Raw genomic sequence first — 19,838 nt, 5'->3', positions numbered from 1 at the left:
TTCTTCCCTTTGCTCAGTCTGCCCTAGCCGTATGAGGTCCTACTCCTTGAACATGTAAAGCAAAGTCCTACTGCAGGGCCTCCCGCCCTGCTCTTCCCTCTCTTTGGAGACTTCTTAACCCAGATCTACACAGTTCATTCTCACTCCTCACTGGTAATGGCCCAAATTTCGACTTATTAGTGAGGTTTTTCTCGATCAAACTGCTCCCACTCCCTATTACCAGTCTTCATTTCCTTCCTCTGTTTCTTTTCCATCTGACATACTATTTACTGTTTATTTTCCACTGCGTATTTCCTCTGCAACTTTTATCTTGTGTTTTTCATTACCTATTTTATTTTTTCCTAAGTTAGAATAATGCAGGGCATATTATATGCACTCAATATAATTTGCTATATGATTAACTTTAAGATAACCTTAAATAACTGACATTTCATCTTCTACAAAAAATTTTTAATAACAGAAAAATCAAAAGGTTAAAAACTGAGTTCCTAAAAGTCATCCATCATCAACAACATCAATAAGCCCTGGAATAGATTAAACTTATAATACTAGCACATTCAGACAGATTGAGTATTTATTTCAGGAAGTATAATCAAGCTTTTAATCACGTGATAAATCCTACCTGCAATAGTAATACAAAGTGTTTACTTGCAAAATCCTGATTCTGCAGTCCACAGCATCCCAGACACAATACAGCCAAATTTCTTACTACAGGATGAACATTTATTATTCCAGGAAGAATCTAAAATGAATTAGAGATTAAAATAATTTTGACTAGAAGAAGAAATTTAAAACAGTATATTAAGAAGGTGGTCAAAGCGAAAATTTCTTTAAGACCTCATAGATCTACTTCATTTCCATATATAGTCTATTAACTCAAAAAACTAAATAGTAAATTGCTAAAACAGAAGAAAACAGTCAGAGCAAATTATAGTCCCTATATTCCCTCCACCTGCCAAAACTGACTTAATGGCTTCCCAGTGCTCAAAGAAAAGATAAAACTCCCTATTGTGTAGTCTTTCCCAGTATCATCTCATGCCGCAATATCCCCTGCTCTTTGTTTATTCAATTGATCTGTTTTCAATGTTTCCCAATCAGTGCTATCCACTAGAAACATAATGCAAATCACATGTCATTTTAAATTTTCTAATAGCCACATTATAGTAAAATGAAGATGAAATTAATTTTAATATATTTTATTCCAAAACAAATAACAACACATATAATCAACATCTAAAAATTGAGATAACATTTTTAGCTGTGGTTTTAAAAAAATTTTATAAAAAAGTGAGATAAACTATGTTGCTTGTACTAAGTCTTTGAAACCCAATGTATTTTTACATTTATAAATATATATATTTAAAATAGTTTTTAATAGTCACAGGTTTTTAATATCCACATGTTGCTGGTGGCTACAGTATTCACAAGAGTAAATCTATACATTCTTCCCTTCCTTTTTCACATACTTAATATGCCCACTTAAATGTCACCTCAAGGTCACCCTCCATGGACAGATGAAACTCATTATCTTAAGTTAACACATGACCATAAAGCTTTTCTTCATAGCCATTATCAAGGGCATAAGCTTTCACTTGTTTATTTGATTGATATCGCCTCTCACTTGACCAAAAGATCTACCAAGGGCAGTCTACATGTGTTTTGTAAATCATGTACACTCTATCCCCAATACTGAGTGTACAGTACACAATACACTATGATAGATATATTATTTATATTTATTATAAAATCATTAATATTTGTTCACTTTCATTTTCTAAGCACAGTAACTCCATTAAAATATTATTACTCCTATATCTAAATACCTTACTCTTCCAATCTTTAGACAGATTACTTTTATATATTTAAAATCATTATGACCATTCAATTTTGTATTCTTTATTTCCTCAATATTGTATGTGTTTTCCCATATATATATATATATATATGTCTTTGTAATTACTGTTTCAATTGTGTAGTTAATTATACTATAATTTATCATTCTCCTGCAACAGAATCAGACATAAAGCACACAGCAGAATTTTAAAATATCATTTTTCATTAGAGACATCTTCTTCCTTAAAATTAAAAACTAAATTCTAGAGATTGAATAGATCTAGTTTTAATCAGCTCTGGACTTTTCTAAATAATAATCTGATTTCTTTACTATATTGACAAACTCATGACAATCCAAGGAACCAGATTTTAGAGCACAATTGTTGGCTGTTTTTCACTAATCCCAAGGGAAAAAACCTTAGGGAAAATCCTGGAAGAGCTCGGACACATTTAAAATTTGCTTTGGATAAGTAGCAATATTAAAAAAAATACTCTAAAGCTTCATGTCTAATACCATCACCACTAACCACATGTGGCTACTGAATACTTGAAATTTGATTTGTCCAGATTGAGATGTGCTTTAAGACTTAGTATGAAGAAGAGAATATAATTTTTATATTGACTAACTGATGAAATTATAATATTTGGGATATATTGAGTTAAATATATTAAAATTAATTTCACACGTTTCTTTTTAACTTTTAAATGCAGCTACTAGAAAATTTAAAGTTAACAGGTGGTTTGCATTATATTTCTACCAGACAATGTTGTTCTAAGGCTTGCAGAATTTATATCCCTCTCCTGAGTAAAATGGAGATTACCTATGGGGGTTACTTTAGTAAAAAGTCCCTTAAATATGCAGTAATAAACAAATTCCTTCACAAGGCTTACAATGTAACTTTCTCAGTCTTTCTACACAGTAAGATTCTGGTACTTTAAATATTATTATTGTATCTCAGTATTCCTCTTACTATTCAAAAAATGAAGATATTCTGCATCTCTTGCCAGTATAAAATAATTTTTTCAAACTTTCTAAAAGAATAATTATAACATATACTAGGTCTTTTACATGCATTATCTTAATTCTCACAATATGAAGCAGCCACTACATTATTTCTTTCAACATACCAAAGATTCAATGATGCCATCCATGGTTGCACCTATACCTGTTGAAGTGGACATCTGCTTCAATAGTTCATAGCACAAAATAAGACACTTCTGTAGGGTTTCAGCATCATTCTAAAACAAAACACAAGATATTCTGCATTAGTAAGAATATATTCTGCCCACCCCTCAAATATTTACTTTCTTAGAGTTTTTTGTCTAAGACATGTTGTCTCTATACACATTCCCTGAATGACTTTAACCATTCACATAATTTACCATTTATGAGCTATTCAACTATTCTCTAAAGTTTCATACTCATATAGAAAATTGCCATAAGACATTTCCTCTTGTACGTCCAACAGGCTTTTTAAACTCAAAATGGCCAAAAGGGAACTAATTATTACTCAAATCCCTCCTCCTGTGCAACATCCATAAATACTGCTGCCATCTACCCAGCCATTCAAACCAAAAGACCAGGGATACACTCCTGACTCACTGCTCTCCCTGTTACTAATTCCAAAATATGTTTCAAATCCATGACTTCTTTCCAAATCCACCATCATCATGTTCAGGCCACAATCAACTCAATCCTACATTAATCTAAGTCTTCAAACTAGTATATCTGCATGAAATTAATTTCCTGAGTAACAGAATGACATAATCTCATTTTTAGTTCTACACCATGATCTTTGAACAGGTCAACGTGGTCAAACAGATGCCAAGAGTAAACATTGACATTTTAAGAATCACTGAACTAAAATGGACAGGAATGGGTGAATTTAATTCAGATGACCATTATATCTACTACTGTGGACAAGACTACCTTAGAGGAAATGGAGAAGCCCTCATAGTCAACAAAGAATCTGAAACACAGTACTTGGGTGCAATCTCAAAAATGACAGAATGATCTTGGTTTGTTTCCAAGGCAAACCATTCAAAATCACAGTAATCCAAGTCTATGCCCTAACCACTAACGCTGAAGAAGCTGAAGTCGAATGGTTCTATGAAGACCTACAGGACGTTCTAGAACGAACACCAAAAAAAGATGTCCTTTTCATCATAGGGGACTGGAATGCAAAAGTAGGAAGTCAAGACATACCTAGAATAACAGGCAAGTTTGGTCTTTGACTAGAAAATGAAGCAGGGAAAAGGCTAAGAGAGTTTTTCCAAGAGAACGCACTATCATAGCAAATGCCTTCTTTCAAAAACACAAGAGCCAAGTCTACACATAGACATCACCAGATGGTTGATACCAAAATCAGATTGATTATATTCTTTGCAGCTGAAGATGGAGAAGCTCTACACAGTCAGCAAAAACAAGACCGGGGGTGTTCAAATGAGATCCTTATTGCAAAATTCAGACTTTAATTAAAGAAAGTAAGGGAAACCACTAGGCCATTCAGGTATGATCTAAATCAAATTCCTTATGATTATACAGTGGAAGTGACAAATAGATTCAAGGGATTAGATCCGATACAGAGTGTCTAAAGAACTGTAAGTGGAGGTTAGTAACACTGTACAGAAGGCAGTGAAGAAAACCATCCCAAAGAAAAAGAAATGCAACAAAGCAAAATGGTTGTCTGAGGTGGCCTTACAAATAGCTGAGAAAAGAAGAGAAGCGAAAGGCAAAGAAGAAAGGGAAAGACATCCCCAACTAAATGCAGGGTTCCAAATAGCAAGGAGAAATAAAAGAGCCTTGTTCAGTGAACAATGCAAAGAAACAGAACAAAAGGATAAAAAACGCTAGAGATCTCTTCAAGAAAACTGGAGATACCAAGGGAACATTTCATGCAAAGAAGGGTATAATAAAGGACAGAACTGGCAAGGACATAACAGAAGCAGAAGAGATTAAGAAGAGGTGACAAGAATAAACAGAACTATACAAAAAAGGTCTTAATGACCGGGATAACCACAATGGTGTCGTCACCCACCTAGAGCCAAACATCCTGGAGTGTGAAGTCAAGTGGGCCTTAGGAAGCATTACTATGAGTCAAGCTAGTGGAGGTGATGGAATTTCAGCTGAGCTATTTAAAATCCTAGATGATGACACTGTTAAAGTGCTGCACCAATGTCAACAAATCTGGAAAACTCAGCAGTGGCCAGAGAACTGGAAAAGGTCAGTTTTCATTCCAATCCCAAAGAAGGGCAATGCCAAAGAATGTTCAAACTACCGCATAATTGTGCTCATTTCATAAGGTAGAAAGGTGATGCTCAAAATCCTTCAAGATAGCCTTCAACAGTACATGAACCAAGAACTTCCAGATGTACAAGCTGGATCTAGAGAAGGCAGAGGAATCAGAGATCAAATGGCCAATATCCATTGGATCATAGAAAAAGCAAGAAAATTCCAGAAAATCATCCGCTTATTTGACTACACTAAAGCCTTTGACTGTGTGGAGTATAACAAACTCTGGAAAATTCTTAGAGATGGGAACACCAGAGCACCTTACCTACCTCCTGAGAAACCTGTATGAAGGTTATGAAGCAATAGTTACAACCAGACATGAAACAACAAACTGATCCAAAACTGGGAAAGGAGTACATCAAGGCTGTATGCTGCCACCCGGCTTATTTAACTTCTATGCAGAATACATATTTCAAAACGCTGGGCCAGAGGAAGCACAAGCTGGAATCAAGACTGCCAGGAGAAATATCAACAACCTCAGATATACACATGATACCACCCTAATGGCAGAAAGCGAAGAGGAACTCAAAAGCCTCTTGATGAAGGTGAAAAAAAGCTGGCTTAAAACTCAATATTCAAAAAACAAAGATTATGGCATCCTATCTCATTGCTTCATAGCAAATAGATGGGGAAAAAACGGAAACAGTGACAGACTTCTATTTTCTTGGACTCCAAAATCACTGCAAATAGTGACTGCAGTCATGAAATTAAATACACTTGCTCCTTGGAAGCGGAGAAGGCAAAGGCACCCTCCTCCAGTACTCTTGCCTGGAGAATCCCAGGGGTGGCGGAGCCTGGCGTGCTGCCATCTATGGGGTTGCAGAGTTGGACATGATTAAAGCAACTTAGCAGCAGCAGCAGCTCCTTGGAAGAAAAGCTATGACCAACCTAGACAGTGTATTAAAAAGCAGATGTTACTTTGCCAACAAAGGTCCATCTAGTCAAAGCTATGGTTTTTCCAATAGTCATGTATGGATGTGAGAGTTAGATCATAAGGAAGGCAGAGCGCTGAAGAATTGATGCTTTTGAACTGTGGTGCTGGAGAAGACTCTTGAGAGTCCCTTGGACTGCAAGGAGATCAAACCAGTCAATCCTAAAGGAAATCAATCCTGAATATTCATTGGAAGGACTGATGCTGAAGCTAAAGTTCCAATATTTGGCCACTTGATGTGAAGAGCCAACCCACTGAAAAAGACTCTGATGCTGGGAAAGATTGAAGGTAGGAAGAGAAGGGGATGACAGAGGATAAGATGGTTGGATGGCATCACCAAATCAATGGACTGAGTTTGAGCAAACTCCAGGAGATAGTGAAGGACAGGGAAGCCTGGCATGCCACAGTCCATGGGGTTGCAAAGAGTTGGACACAATTTAGCGACTGAACAACAACAACATGATCTTTGGGTAAGGCACAATTTTTAAAAGATTGCTTATACAAGGCCTTACATGAATTGGCCCTTAATTTTTTCCCCCAGGTTTATCTCTTACCTCTTCCCATCAATTCTATAGTCACACGGACCTTAAGTTCTTTAACATGACAGCCACTCTTTAACTTCTGAGCCTTCACACATGTCACTCCATCTGCCTATAACATTCCTTTAACAACTCATTGCAGAGAGATGATAGAGTGCAGTAAAAGCACAATGAAAGCCACATGCCTGGGTCTGAATCCTGCCTCCACCATTTACTATCTACATAACTTCAGGCAAGTTACTTGCCTTCTATAAAATGAGGGTAATTGTACCAATTCCACTAGGTCATAGTGAGAATCAAATGAATTCACACTCATGAATATCACCTCCACACACACATACAAAAGCATCCTGTAACTACTAGCTTAAAAATTATTTTTCAAATCTCCCCAATGTTCATCGCAGCACTGTTTATAATAGCCAGGACATGGAAGCAACCTAGATGCCCATCAGCAGACGAATGGATAAGGAAGCTGTGGTACATATACACCATGGAATATTACTCAGCCGTTAAAAAGAATTCATTTGAATCAGTCCTAATGAGATGGATGAAACTGGAGCCCCTTATACAGAGTGAAGTAAGCCAGAAAGATAAAGAACATTACAGCATACTAACACATATATATGGAATTTAGAAAGATGGTAACGATAACCCTATATGCAAAACAGAAAAAGAGACACAGAAATACAGAACAGACTTTTGAACTCTGTGGGAGAAGGTGAGGGTGGGATGTTTCAAAAGAACAGCATGTATACTATCTATGGTGAAACAGATCACCAGCCCAGGTGGGATGCATGAGACAAATGCTCGGGCCTGGTGCACTGGGAAGACCCAGAGGAATCGGGTGGAGAGGGAGGTGGGAGGGGGGATCGGGATGGGGAATACGTGTAAATCTATGGCTGATTCATATCAATGTATGACAAAACCCACTGAAATGTTGTGAAGTAATTAGCCTCTAACTAATAAAAAAATTTAAAAACAAAAATTATTTTTCAAATCTCAAGTTTAAACATTTATTCTTCTGGAGAAGTCAACACCACACTATGTGGTTTGGATGCCTCTCCTACACTTACCTGACTATAGCATTTATTACACTATACTGTGATTATACTGGAACAGATTTATAACCCTTAAATAGGACAAATGAACACATAAATGGTCAAAGCAAGTAAAGTTAAACAGATAATAGTAATTATGACAGATCACCTTACTTAAAATTTTTCTAATTCAGATTTGCAGTTTATATCATTTTTCAGTTTCCATTTTCAATTTTTGCTTTAAATTTCCTCCTCAAATTTAAAAGCCCACTGAATTTGTCAAACAAAAGAAATAGCTACTAACTATGAAAATAAAATTCAGGCATATCCACTGGGAAGGTGGGGTGTTAAGAGCAGGAAAGTCTATGGCTACAGAACTCAATGACATAACTCACAAAACTCCCCTGTAGAGTAAACTCTTCCCTATCCAGCTTTCTCTTCATGAGAATGATCAGAGGCCATTACAGAGTACTGAGAAGAGTTCCCCATGCTATACAGCAGGTTTTTATTAGTTACCTAGTTTATATAGTATTTCATTTAAAATAACAAAGTTACTTAGCTTTTTCTAAAATAAAAGAGTAATTTAACTTTAAAAAATATATGTGTAACAGTATTATTACTATATAAATTCTTCTCCTAGCAGTGGAAAGATCATGAGTCTTCCATAAGTAAGGGAAAGATGCATTTTCCTTTTCTAAATCATTGATGACAAACTAAAACAAAAAATAAAGAGAAGGCAACCACTGGAAGGCAATTTTCCTTGGCAAGGAAGAAAGACTTTAGATCCTAGGGATCAGCATGACAAGGGAGCAAATCAAATAAAGTCCTAGCTATAATAATTAAAGTTCATTAAAGCTTTTTGAAGTCCAACATAGAAAGGAACTGGCAGAAAAATATAACTTTCATATTATTTCATGGTACTGTTAAAAATCCCTCCAAAGGGAATATATTCTGGCAGCTAAATTAAGCAAACAAGGTTTAATTATGATGATTAATAGCAGCTGACATTTACTGTAAAAAAGTTATCTATACCTTCTCTATGTGGACTTCTTTAATTTCAAGTTGTTCTGTCTCTTTCAATAGTTTTATTTTGGCATCCTCTAATGCTTTTATTTCTTCTTTTAACTCTGATGCTCGATGAAAATCCTGTAAGGTAATGCAATTTTCCAAAGAGTCTTTCGCCTCAATAAGTTTAACTTTTATTTCAGCCATCTAAGAAAAGATATAAATTGTAAAAACACCAAACAAAAACTATTAATACAAAATCTGTAGCAAACTAAACAGTATTATTAACATCTCAACCATCAACAAATTAATCAGTCAGGCACATATAGAAAAAGTTGTAGTCTTCCTGAAACAGATTGGAAAATCTTTCAACTCACATAATCTGATAACATTTGATACTCTTATAGTTTAATAGTTAATCTATAATTTAACTTTGTGAGAGAAATTTTTTAAATGTACAAGAAATAAAAGACTTGCACAACTATATTCTAGTCAAGCATTTCTTTAATTTAGAAGAGAGTTACCTTAAGCTCTTTCTTTCTTGCATCAGCTGGATCATTATTAACACCAACAGTAACAATGGGTGCCCGAATCTCTGAGATAATTTCTGTAACCTGATAAATTATAATTCAGAATAAATGTTTTAATATATGTTACAAAACATAAAATGACATTCAACTGTCACACAAAACTCCAAACAGTATCCACAATCTTTTCAAAAATAGAGCAAAACATATAAGCAAAAATGGCACACATTCTATTTCCTAGACAATTTTAGAAAAAAATGACCAGACAATACATCTGACTAAAAACTCTTAATATTATGCGACGGTAAATAGGCATATAGACACTGAAGATAAATTCTCTTTCACACAGTGCTTAGAAACAGAAAAAAAATGAAAAAAGCCTCTAATCTTGGGTACCGTAAACCTAAAATTTTCTGCCTCTAATCCTCAACTCCCTCTCTTGTTAAACTACAATGGGAGTGGAATACAAAAATAAGAATACCCTTTAATTCCTCCTTTGGGTGTACAAGGCATAATGACAGCAAACTAAACACTTCCCTTTCAGAGACACTAGGCATTGGAGGTGGCAGATTCAGGAAAAAGTGGCATCCCTAATGAAGGTACATTAAACAGGTGCTGTTATAACCACTAATTGGCAATGTTGTAGAAGGAACTTATATACTATCTGTATAAGGAAGGACTGGAAAAGACAACCTTTGAATTAACTTGTGATTTACAATTTTATGAAAATCAATGATACAAGTCTGTTTTTCAGGCTACCCCAGAGAAAAATAAAAATACTTGAAAATAGTAATATAATTTTTTAAAAATAAAATAAGTAGATTTTTTATCTATTTATCTAAAAAAATGAAGATACTTATGTTTGTATTTACCAAGCACTTTATGAAAATTATTTCATGGAACAATTAAAAATAAATATTGTTATTCTTATTTTGCAAACAAAAATTCTAAATTAAGTAATTTGGGTAAAGTCACAAATTCAGAAAGTGTCCAATGGGAAATCAACCCAAAGTGAAGAGGAACTAAAGAGCCTCTTAATGAGGATGAAGGAGGAGAGTAAAAAGCTGGCTTAAAACTCAATATTAAGAAAAATAAGATCATGGCATCTGGTCCCATCACTTCACGGCAAAAGGAAGGGGAAAAGGTGGAAGCAGTGACAAATTTCTTTTTCTTGGTCTCTAAAATCACAAGGGATGATGACTATAGCCATGAAATTAGAAGACAACTGCTTAGCAGGAAAGCCATGACAAACCTAGACAGTATGTTAAAAAGCAAAGACATCACTTTGCCAACAAAGGTCCATACAGTTAAGGCTATGGTTTTTCCAGTAGTCACGTATGGATGTAAGAGCTGGGCAATAAAGACAGCAGAGAGCCAAAGAATTGATGCTTTCAAACTATGTTGCTGGAAAAGACTCTTGAGAGTCCCTTGGAAAGCAAGGATATCAAACCAGTCCATCTTAAAGGAAATCAACCCTGAATACTCTTTGGAAGGACTGATGCTGAAGCAGAAACTCCAAAACTTTGGCCACTTGATGTGAACAGCCAACTCACTGGAAAAGACCCTGATGCTGGAAAAGACTGAAGACAGAAGAAGAGGGTGACAAGAGGATGAGATGGTTGGATGGCATCATCAATTCAATGGACATGAACTTGGGCAAACTCTGGGAGACGGTGAGGGACAGGGAAGCCTGGTGTGCTGCATGCAGTGCATGGGGTCACAAAGAGTCAGCAACAACCTGGCGAATGAACAACAACAAATGTATAAATTCAGCCAGCTCTCAAACCCGGCAAGCAATGCCTATGCCACCTCTTCCCTAAACTGCTCCATTTCAAACTGAATCAACACAATAGGTACCGTAAGAGAAGAAAAGAAATATTTTTTAAAACATGTGTGTGAGAGGGACTGGGTTTTAAGAAGTTTAAAAGCTTCACAAAGAGACAAAACTAAAACAAAAGCAATTAAAGACAAATAAAGCCAAAAGCACTGAAAACACAATTAGCAATGTTATTGACCAAAACCTTTTATTTCTATCAACAATGAAGAAAATTACTTACAATTTGTATTCTCTTATTATCATCTATAATGATGTGGAGCAGTCTCTCAACAAGAAAAGAAATTAGGGATATTGGGGTAGTAGGTAGAGTAAGAATCTCCTGTAAGATAGCCAGCAGCCGTTTCCTAAATTCAAGAAGAACTATTTAAATTTCAATACAAAAATAGAAACATGTTATATTTCACCTATTCTGCAGACTTAATTTGTCTTAATTCTTTTTTATATTTATCTCTATAGGTACAAATATATATGTACTGACTTTAGGCCAAAAATTCACATTCTGAAAAAAAATAATTTATAAATGACCCTATAATCTTTCATAAATCAACAGGATGAAATGACAAAATACCATAAGTGATTCAAATAATTTATACTGTATTTATTATAGAGAGGACTAGTAATACTACCAGAAAATTTTAAGCAAAAACCTGCAACTTCATTGTTTATTCTGATGAAATTGAATTAGAAACTCATATTTCCATATTCACATAACAGAGAAGAGAAACATAGACAGCACGTATTTTCACTTATATACTCCATATATGTATTATATATATAAGAGGAAAGAAAAAACTTCATATAGTACTTTAGAGAGTTAGGTTAAATACATTTAATCATATGGTAATATAACTGTATTTTAACAAAGACTATTAGGAGAACAAATTAGAACAAGAGTTAACATTTAAACGTACCTTCCTCCTTCTTCATTGGTATCCAAAGACTTGATAATTAGAATCAATTGTTGACCTATGAATTCTTTTGTCATCAAATTGCCAATATAGGAAAAATCACCTCTCTGTTCTTCATTAACAACTGGAATGCTTTGAACATAACTAAAACAAGCACAATTAATAAAATGTAGAATTTGTTATGAAACATTGAACAGCTCCCTATTAAGTCAGAAAAGGGTCATTTTATGCCCTTATCAGTCCCAAGATCTATATATGGACATTTATACCATGTGATACTAATGTAATTTAGAAACTAAATTCTGTGCTATTGTCATGAACTTTTGTGAACTTACTGGCTTGATTCAAAAGAACTTGGAAATATATTTTCATTAAAAATACACATTTCCTATGGGAAATTTTCAAAAGGTACATATTTATATCTCTTAATATAACTAATTATTTCAATGTTACTAGTATTCTCAATTATAAAGTTCTAAATCTCTTCTCCAAAAATACAATTATTCAGAAAGAGCCAGTCTTCCCTCATCATCCTTAATCATTATTTTGTTTAAAAGAATAATAGTATAAATAAAAATTACGTTGTTAGCCATGAACACAATGACCTTTTTAAAAAATTAGAAAAAAATAGATAGCTTCATGAATTTCTATTATCCTTGCTTGAGGGCTTTCCCAGTGGTTCAGATGGTGAAGAATCTGCCTATAATGCAGGAGACCTGGGTTGGAACCCTGGATCAGGAATATCTCCCCTAAAGAGGGAAATGGCTATCCACTCCAGTACTTTTTTTTTTTTTCACTCCAGTATTCTTAACTGGAGAATTCCATGGACAGAGGAGCCTGGTGGGCTACAGTCCTTGCTCAGAGTCCTATTAATTGCTATCCTGTTCTAATTGCTACCAAGCAAGCACTGTCAACCACACTTTTATTTTTACTGTGTGTGTGTGCTCAGTTGCTCAGGGGTCTCTAACTCTGTGACCCTATGGACTGTAGCCTGCCAGGTTCCCCTGTCCACAGGATTATCCCAGCAAGAATACTGGAGTGGGTTGCCATTTCCTCCTCCAGTGACTTTCTGACCCAGGGGTTAAATCTGCATCTCCTGTGGCTTCTGCATTAGCAGGCAGATTCTTAACCACTGAGCCACCAAGGAATCCCTTTATTTTTTTACTACCACTGCCTATATTAGTCATTTACAACCCTCACCTAGATAACATTCAAGAGCCTACCAGAAGTTCTTTTTTTCTGTGGAACAAAAAAAGCTATTTAAAAGCAAATTAAAGAGTTTAAATAGATTATGAGTTTAAACTTACACAATTAGGTGCCATTAGGTTGGAATATAGGAAATGACCCATTAGAAAAGACCCTGATGCTGGGAAAGACTGAAGGCAAGAGGAGGGGACGACAGAGGACAATACAGTTGGATGGCATCACGTATTCAATGGACACGAGTTTGAGCAAGTGCCAGAAGATGGTGAAGGACGGGAAGCCTGGTGGGCTGCAGTTCACGGGGCCACAAAGAGTCAGAAACAACTGAACAACAACAATGTAGATTTAAAAATGTGTCATTTTAAACTGTCAACAAAAATCAAGTTATAGATACTGCAGAATTCTGTATGATGAATAAATGAAATGACTCGTAAAATGACAGCCAAGAGTAAATAAAAGCTCAACAATCTACAGCAATGATATTAGGAACTTCAAACATATCAGCCACCTTTTGGAATCTGGCAGGAAACTAAGCAAAAGCTACAAAACTGATAATTATAAAAATCTATAAATCAGTAGAGTTGCTGACTTCTGACAAGCTAAAAAACCTTCCCTCAACTTTGGATCTCTCCCTACTTTTCCATCCCAGCTTCGGCACAATGCATAGCATTAAGACTTTGAGTATTTTCAAAAATAAATTCAGAGTAGTTATTTCATTAGTAATTACAAATCCTGAACTGCATAAATAAAACTTAAAATGGATTCAGTAATTTTAATTACCATGAAATCATCTATACTCAACCATTTTTACAGGCAATCATTATAATGAAGAGACCACTCAAGAAAGTCTTTAACTCTCTAAGAATTTATATTTAACCCTTCTAAAAATTGTATGTGTCCCTTTTCCTTACTCAAATTTAATAAGCCTCATTTAACATCCCCAATTCCTCTCTTTACGTGAACACCTCAGTTAACAGGAAATTGTTTCATATTAGCAGTCAGAGTCACTGACTCTTCATGTTACAAAATGCCTGAAAATTTGAGATTATCAAGAAACAATTTTTCCATTTCATTTTGCTTCTGTTCCTGAGAAAACTATTCCTATCTAATGACATTGCTCCAAAGAGAAAATCATCCTGTTTAAGTATTATTTCAATAATTAAATATAATCTTTAAATCTTTTTGTAAGTGAAAAAAACAAGTTGATTCAAGTAAATTAATTAAAAACTTACAAAGCAACAAAGAATATATAAAAATCACTGATCTCTCAAAGTCAGAGGAACCAAGCTCTTCACAGAATTAATCTGTAAAGCAGTCTTTGAAGAGATGTTTTCTGTTATTTAAATATTTAACATAGCCTCATATTTTCTTGTATTTTCTCAATCTATGAGCACTTATTACTTTTATATAAACATATGTTATTAAACACTGCATCAAAAACTTATTCCTTTTGGCCCTTAGCTGTTCACCTGAGCTATCACAACATTGTTAATCGGCTGTTTGTTGATGTTCGGTTGTTCACTTGTGTCTGACTCTCTGCAACCCCATGGACTGCAGCACGCCAGGCTTCCCCTGTCCTTCACCATCCATATCCCAATACAAAATAAAAAGTAAAAAAAAAAATCATTTCTTTTTGGAACATTTCAACATGGCCCAAACTGCATTATAATGAATATTCCAATTAAAGCCTGAAGTAATTACAATTAAAACTCTAAGTAGATTCCCACGTTTTTCATGTCACTATGAGCTCAAGCTCTAAGTCTCCATATTGGCTCACATTTAAGATATTTTTAAGTTCAATGTTTTGCATACAAAATTCAAACACATTCTTAGCTTTGCTCTCTAACTTATAAGTGGAGCCATTATAAGCAAAAGCTTTCCTGGTGGCTTAAATGGTAAAGAATCTGCCTGCAATGTGGAAGACCTGGATTCAATCCCTGGGTCTAGAAGATCCCCTGGAGAAGGGAATGGCTACTTACTCCAGTATTCTGGCCTGGAGAATTCCATGGACAGAGGAGTCTGGTGGGCTCCAGTACTGGGGTTGCAACGAGTCAGACAGGACTGAATGACTAACACTTTCACTTTCATAAGCAAAAGCATAATTCTATATTTCCAAATAAAAAGAATTCAAGCCTATAATTCATATTGTATGAAAAGCTTTTTTAAAAAATGCATCAAAACCAGGACTTCCTGGTGGTCCAGTGGTTAAGATTCTCCGCTTCCACTGAAGGGGTTCACTCCCTGGTTGGGGAACTAAGATCCCCACAAGGTGCAGTCAAAAAAAAAAGGGCACCAAAATCATGAAGTTAAAAAATCTACACACCAATATCCATAAAAAAAAAAAAAAAAATACATATATAACCTTTGGCCCAGCAATTCCACCTCTTGGAATCAACTCTACAAAATCCCAAACAAACATAAAGACGTAAAGAAAGTTTAAGACACCTTTATCAGTAAAAACTGAAAACATCCTAAATGTCCATCAACCATCAAAAGAAGAGCAAATTAAATATTACCACCATACTATGAAGTGACACGCTGTTAAAATTGTGATAGATTTGTATGTACCAATATATAATGATCTCATGTATCAGTAGTTGAAAAACAAGCAAAGATATGTATAGTCTGTGTTATAGTTTTAAAATTATGCATTTAATGTGTCTCTAAATGCAGAGAAAGAGGGTTTGGAATTGTATGCCCCAAACTGTTTAGATATTAACTCTATGGAGATTGAGGAATTAGGAGATAAGAGGAAACATATTTATTCTATGTACTTTTGTATTTGAATTTTTGACAATGCATTCATGTTTTAGTTATACAAGTTTACTTGTATAATTATAAAGTGAATTAAGTAGAAATCAGAGTAATTCAAATAAATTAAAAGATATTTTGAAAAAACTTAAAAAAAAAAAAAAAAAGCCAAACAGTAACAGTTTTAATAAATACTAAAACCGGCCACAGGGATACACCCGATCAATTGGAAAACTATTGCTTGCCCATGCACCAGATCTAGCCTGTTCCTTGTTTTTTTGTACAGCATGAAAGCTAAGATTTTTACATCTTTAAATGACATACATATAAATACATAAGTAAAAATATGTACATGTGAAAATTACATGAAATTCAAATTTTAGTGTCCATAAAAGTCAATGAAAGTTTTATCAGAAAACAGCCAGATCTATTCATAACATATTTTGTGGCGGCTTTTGCAGAGCCACAGCAAATTGAGTCACTGCAAGAGAGACAGCATGGCCCACAGAAATATTTACTAAGTATATTTACTACCTGGCAGTTCCAAAAGGTTTGCCAACAAATTTCAAAAGGGAGCACAACAGTATCAACCTTACAAAAAATGTTCATCATCACATCTGAACAATTTTAAGAAAATGTCCCAAAACATACTGACTTCGGTCTTTTAGTATACTGAGCAGCACAGGATATTCTCTAGAAAGTCTCAGTGTGCATACCTATTTTTCCTTGTCTGTCCAAAACACTGGATTTTAACTTAATCAAGTATGGCTCTGAGGGAGGGGGCTGGGAAGTTAACACACAACAACACAAGTACAACACAAGCTCAGTCCAAACCAAACGAAAAAATTTTACCTCAGTAAATACTCTGCATATACGGCAGGCTCTGGCAAAATCTGCTCTAAAAATTCTTCACCTTCTTCTCCTTTTGATTTCAAATGTTCACAAAGGACACGCCAATACAAAGCAATTTCAGGAGTTAATGTATCTGCTGGAATCAATTTCCTTCATTTAAAAAGGAAAGAATAAAAGATATCTTAATATCCAGTAAAAATTTGAACACACAAGAAATTTGAACCGAGTAGAAAATTGGGAATAAGCAGCCTTGATTTATAACCACCACCTCTTTAATTAAAGTCATTAATTTATCCACACACAAAAAAATGAAGATATTTAGACAAAAAGGAAAAAGAAAGACTCAAATAAGCAAACATAATAGGGATGCATGCTGTTGGACTTCTCATGGTAGGCTTAATGCAAACATAAAAGTAATAAAACAAAAAATGCAAAGTAGTCTAAGTGGTGAGTTCTTATATAAGAAGGGAAAAAAGACATTCACCAGACTAAAGAAAACCTAAGGGGTACGGGTAAAAGATACCGATACAATCTTAAGTAATGGTAAAAGGGATTACTTTTAAGTACAGAAGTTCATCAATTATCATATTTCAAATAATGAACACTTTATATACCTGCCATCATTAGTTTTACAGATTTCTGCCAGTTCATTAAGAGGAGTCACTGAAAACAAGGCATTGAGAACAGAGACTGCTACTTCAGAAGAATTTTCCACATCCAATCGATGAAGCAACTCTAATATATTTCCTTCAGTAAAAGATAACCAGCCTTGGAGAAGATGCTTCTGCATTGCTTGTTTCACAGCATCTGTTAAGTCATTGGAAACATAGATGAACAAAGTCCCCTTCTAGCTTCCATCTCTTACATTTTTTGTACATTAACTTTTATCAGATCAATGTTAACATTAAGTTGACATTTACTACAAAAATGAAACCAGACAGAGACAAAACAAAGCGTACTAAAGAAAAAATTAAAAGAACATTACAGAAGTCACTATGATCCTCACTTTCAAGTGAAAATGGAAAAGGTCAAAAAAAAAAAAAAAAAGAAAATGGAAAAGGTCAGAACCATAAACATAACCACTACCACAGCCTAATATTTGTGCATTCCTTCTCTCATTGAGTTCACTGTCAGATGTTAGTTTAGACTATATATAATACCTATTATTTCACTTGTTGCCTGACTTCATGTCATATATACAAAATGTCAAATATACGACGATATTTGCAGTAGTGAATCATACAAGCAATATCACTGAAAAACCTTATTCTTAGTTTTTAAAGTCATCCTAGTTATTAGTCCTTCAAACTCAGGTTTTCTTGCTGTGGCAAAATTAAACCATTGGAGACTTCTCATGGGGTTTGGAAATTTAAAATGTATCATTCCTCATATCACTGCTGTAACTCAATTCTCCAATTGTAAAAGAGAAAAGGTGGGAAATAGGGAAACTACACTGGTCTGACCATTTCTACTTGTTTTAGATGTACAGAACACATTCATAGCAGGATATACACAAAAAAGATAGCATTTTTTTAAAGAGAGAGGGCTGAAAAAGAGATTCTGCCCTACTGCTGATGTAAGTTATTTTTACAGCCTTAAATTCTAGTTTCTCCATATACCAAACACAGAAAAAAACAAACTGTGCTACTTCTAAGTACCAAGATCTTAAGAAATGTCTTCTATACAATATACCTAGATAAACTCTGACAGGCTGTGGAAATGATAGATTTACCTGATCTAATTTATTAATAGGACACTCTCCTAAACCTTTTAGTTTGACCTCAAAATCTAGAAAAGTTTTATGTATAAAGATGTCTAAATTACCTGATCGGTCACTGAGACCTTGTTGAAGGAGCACTACTCTCTGAGCAATGGACAGAGCTCGCATGTGAACCTTTTCAGCTAAAACCTTTAAGAGATAATAAAAAATGGCCATTAAACTCAATATAACTTATGAATTTTATAACTAGCAATATCTCCTTCACTAAGAAAATTATCTACAATCTACAAAAAAATTAATACCTGTAACACATTAATGTGATAGGATTCTACCAAGAATATGGCTTCTTGTCTTTTTAAGAACAGGTCTACACAAGACACTGGACTTATTTACCTGATAAGCCAGCTTTCTGACAGTTTCTTTCACATCCTTGGTGCGCCCAACAATTTTTGGCAAAGTCTTTGCTGATGGCGCAATACACGATAACACTGCCCGCCTAACTTCTGGATTTGAATCATTTTCAATCAAAGTAGCATATGCTAAAAATAGAGTAATACATTTTAGTACAGCAACAAAATATTTATTTAGCCATAGTCGTAAGATAGTCCATATTTCATAATCTTTATAATGATAAAAGTACCATATTTTAGTCTCACACATTTAATTTTAGCTGAAGATTCTTTTCTGCCAACATTCCTTGAAAAGGACAGAATGAGAAAGCAGTCAATGAACTGGGCATAAAGGCTAAAACTGAAAACAAATAACCCTAAAACTCATGAAAAATCCATCATTCAGATTATGTCTTTGCTACTCAAGATTTAGAAAAAAGTCTAAGATGGAAGGCAGTTTATTTTAAACTAATATAGCTTTTATAAAGAGGTCATTATTTTAATTTTTAATGAACCTAAAAAGACAGAACTTCTGGTTTTGCTGAACAGAATTCATTTCCTGTATTTAAATACTTACCTCTATTTCTCAGATTTTCCTCAGCTTTATAATCAAGTATATGTTAACTATTAAACATACATATTTTACACATTATTATGTCCTTCATTTAATACCAAAAAATACCAACTACCACGAGTTATCAAAATTATAAAGCTAGTAACAGAGACAAAGAAAAAAACAAATCAAAAGAGTTCCCAAAAGAAGCATAGGCATACATAGAAAAGTGGAATATGACTCTCTTTATAAGCTGAGGTAGAGAAAGATTTCCTAAATAAAAGTACAAATCATGAAAGAAGAGATTGGTAATTTTGACTTTAGGTTTTTGTCCAACAAAAGACATAGTGAAGAGAGTGAAATAATCCATCTAAAGTAGGAAGATCCACAGTCCATATAACCCAATGGTTTCCTTTCAGAATATATAAAGAACTCCAACTAATAAGACAAGTCAATAGAAA

General features: G+C 34.4%; 1 protein-coding gene across 1 annotated transcript in view; it reads right to left on the bottom strand.

Annotated features, from left to right (window-relative positions):
- NCAPG (non-SMC condensin I complex subunit G) overlaps nt 1-19,838 on the bottom strand; it is a 41,634-nt gene that overhangs the window by 18,456 nt on the left and 3,340 nt on the right. The window contains exons 4-13 of the mRNA XM_043871089.1: nt 18,829-18,974; nt 18,540-18,624; nt 17,330-17,522; nt 16,716-16,865; nt 11,913-12,053; nt 11,222-11,345; nt 9,162-9,251; nt 8,665-8,844; nt 2,962-3,072; nt 623-742 (exon numbers count right to left, since the gene is read on the bottom strand). Of these exons, the coding sequence (XP_043727024.1) occupies nt 623-742; nt 2,962-3,072; nt 8,665-8,844; nt 9,162-9,251; nt 11,222-11,345; nt 11,913-12,053; nt 16,716-16,865; nt 17,330-17,522; nt 18,540-18,624; nt 18,829-18,974 (1,340 nt within the window). The remainder of the gene's footprint in view (nt 1-622; nt 743-2,961; nt 3,073-8,664; nt 8,845-9,161; nt 9,252-11,221; nt 11,346-11,912; nt 12,054-16,715; nt 16,866-17,329; nt 17,523-18,539; nt 18,625-18,828; nt 18,975-19,838) is intronic.

Source organism: Cervus elaphus, chromosome 17 (genome assembly GCF_910594005.1).
Source record: "Cervus elaphus chromosome 17, mCerEla1.1, whole genome shotgun sequence".
NCBI classification, from domain to species: domain Eukaryota; kingdom Metazoa; phylum Chordata; class Mammalia; order Artiodactyla; family Cervidae; genus Cervus; species Cervus elaphus.
This window is presented reverse-complemented; position numbering and strand designations above follow the sequence as displayed.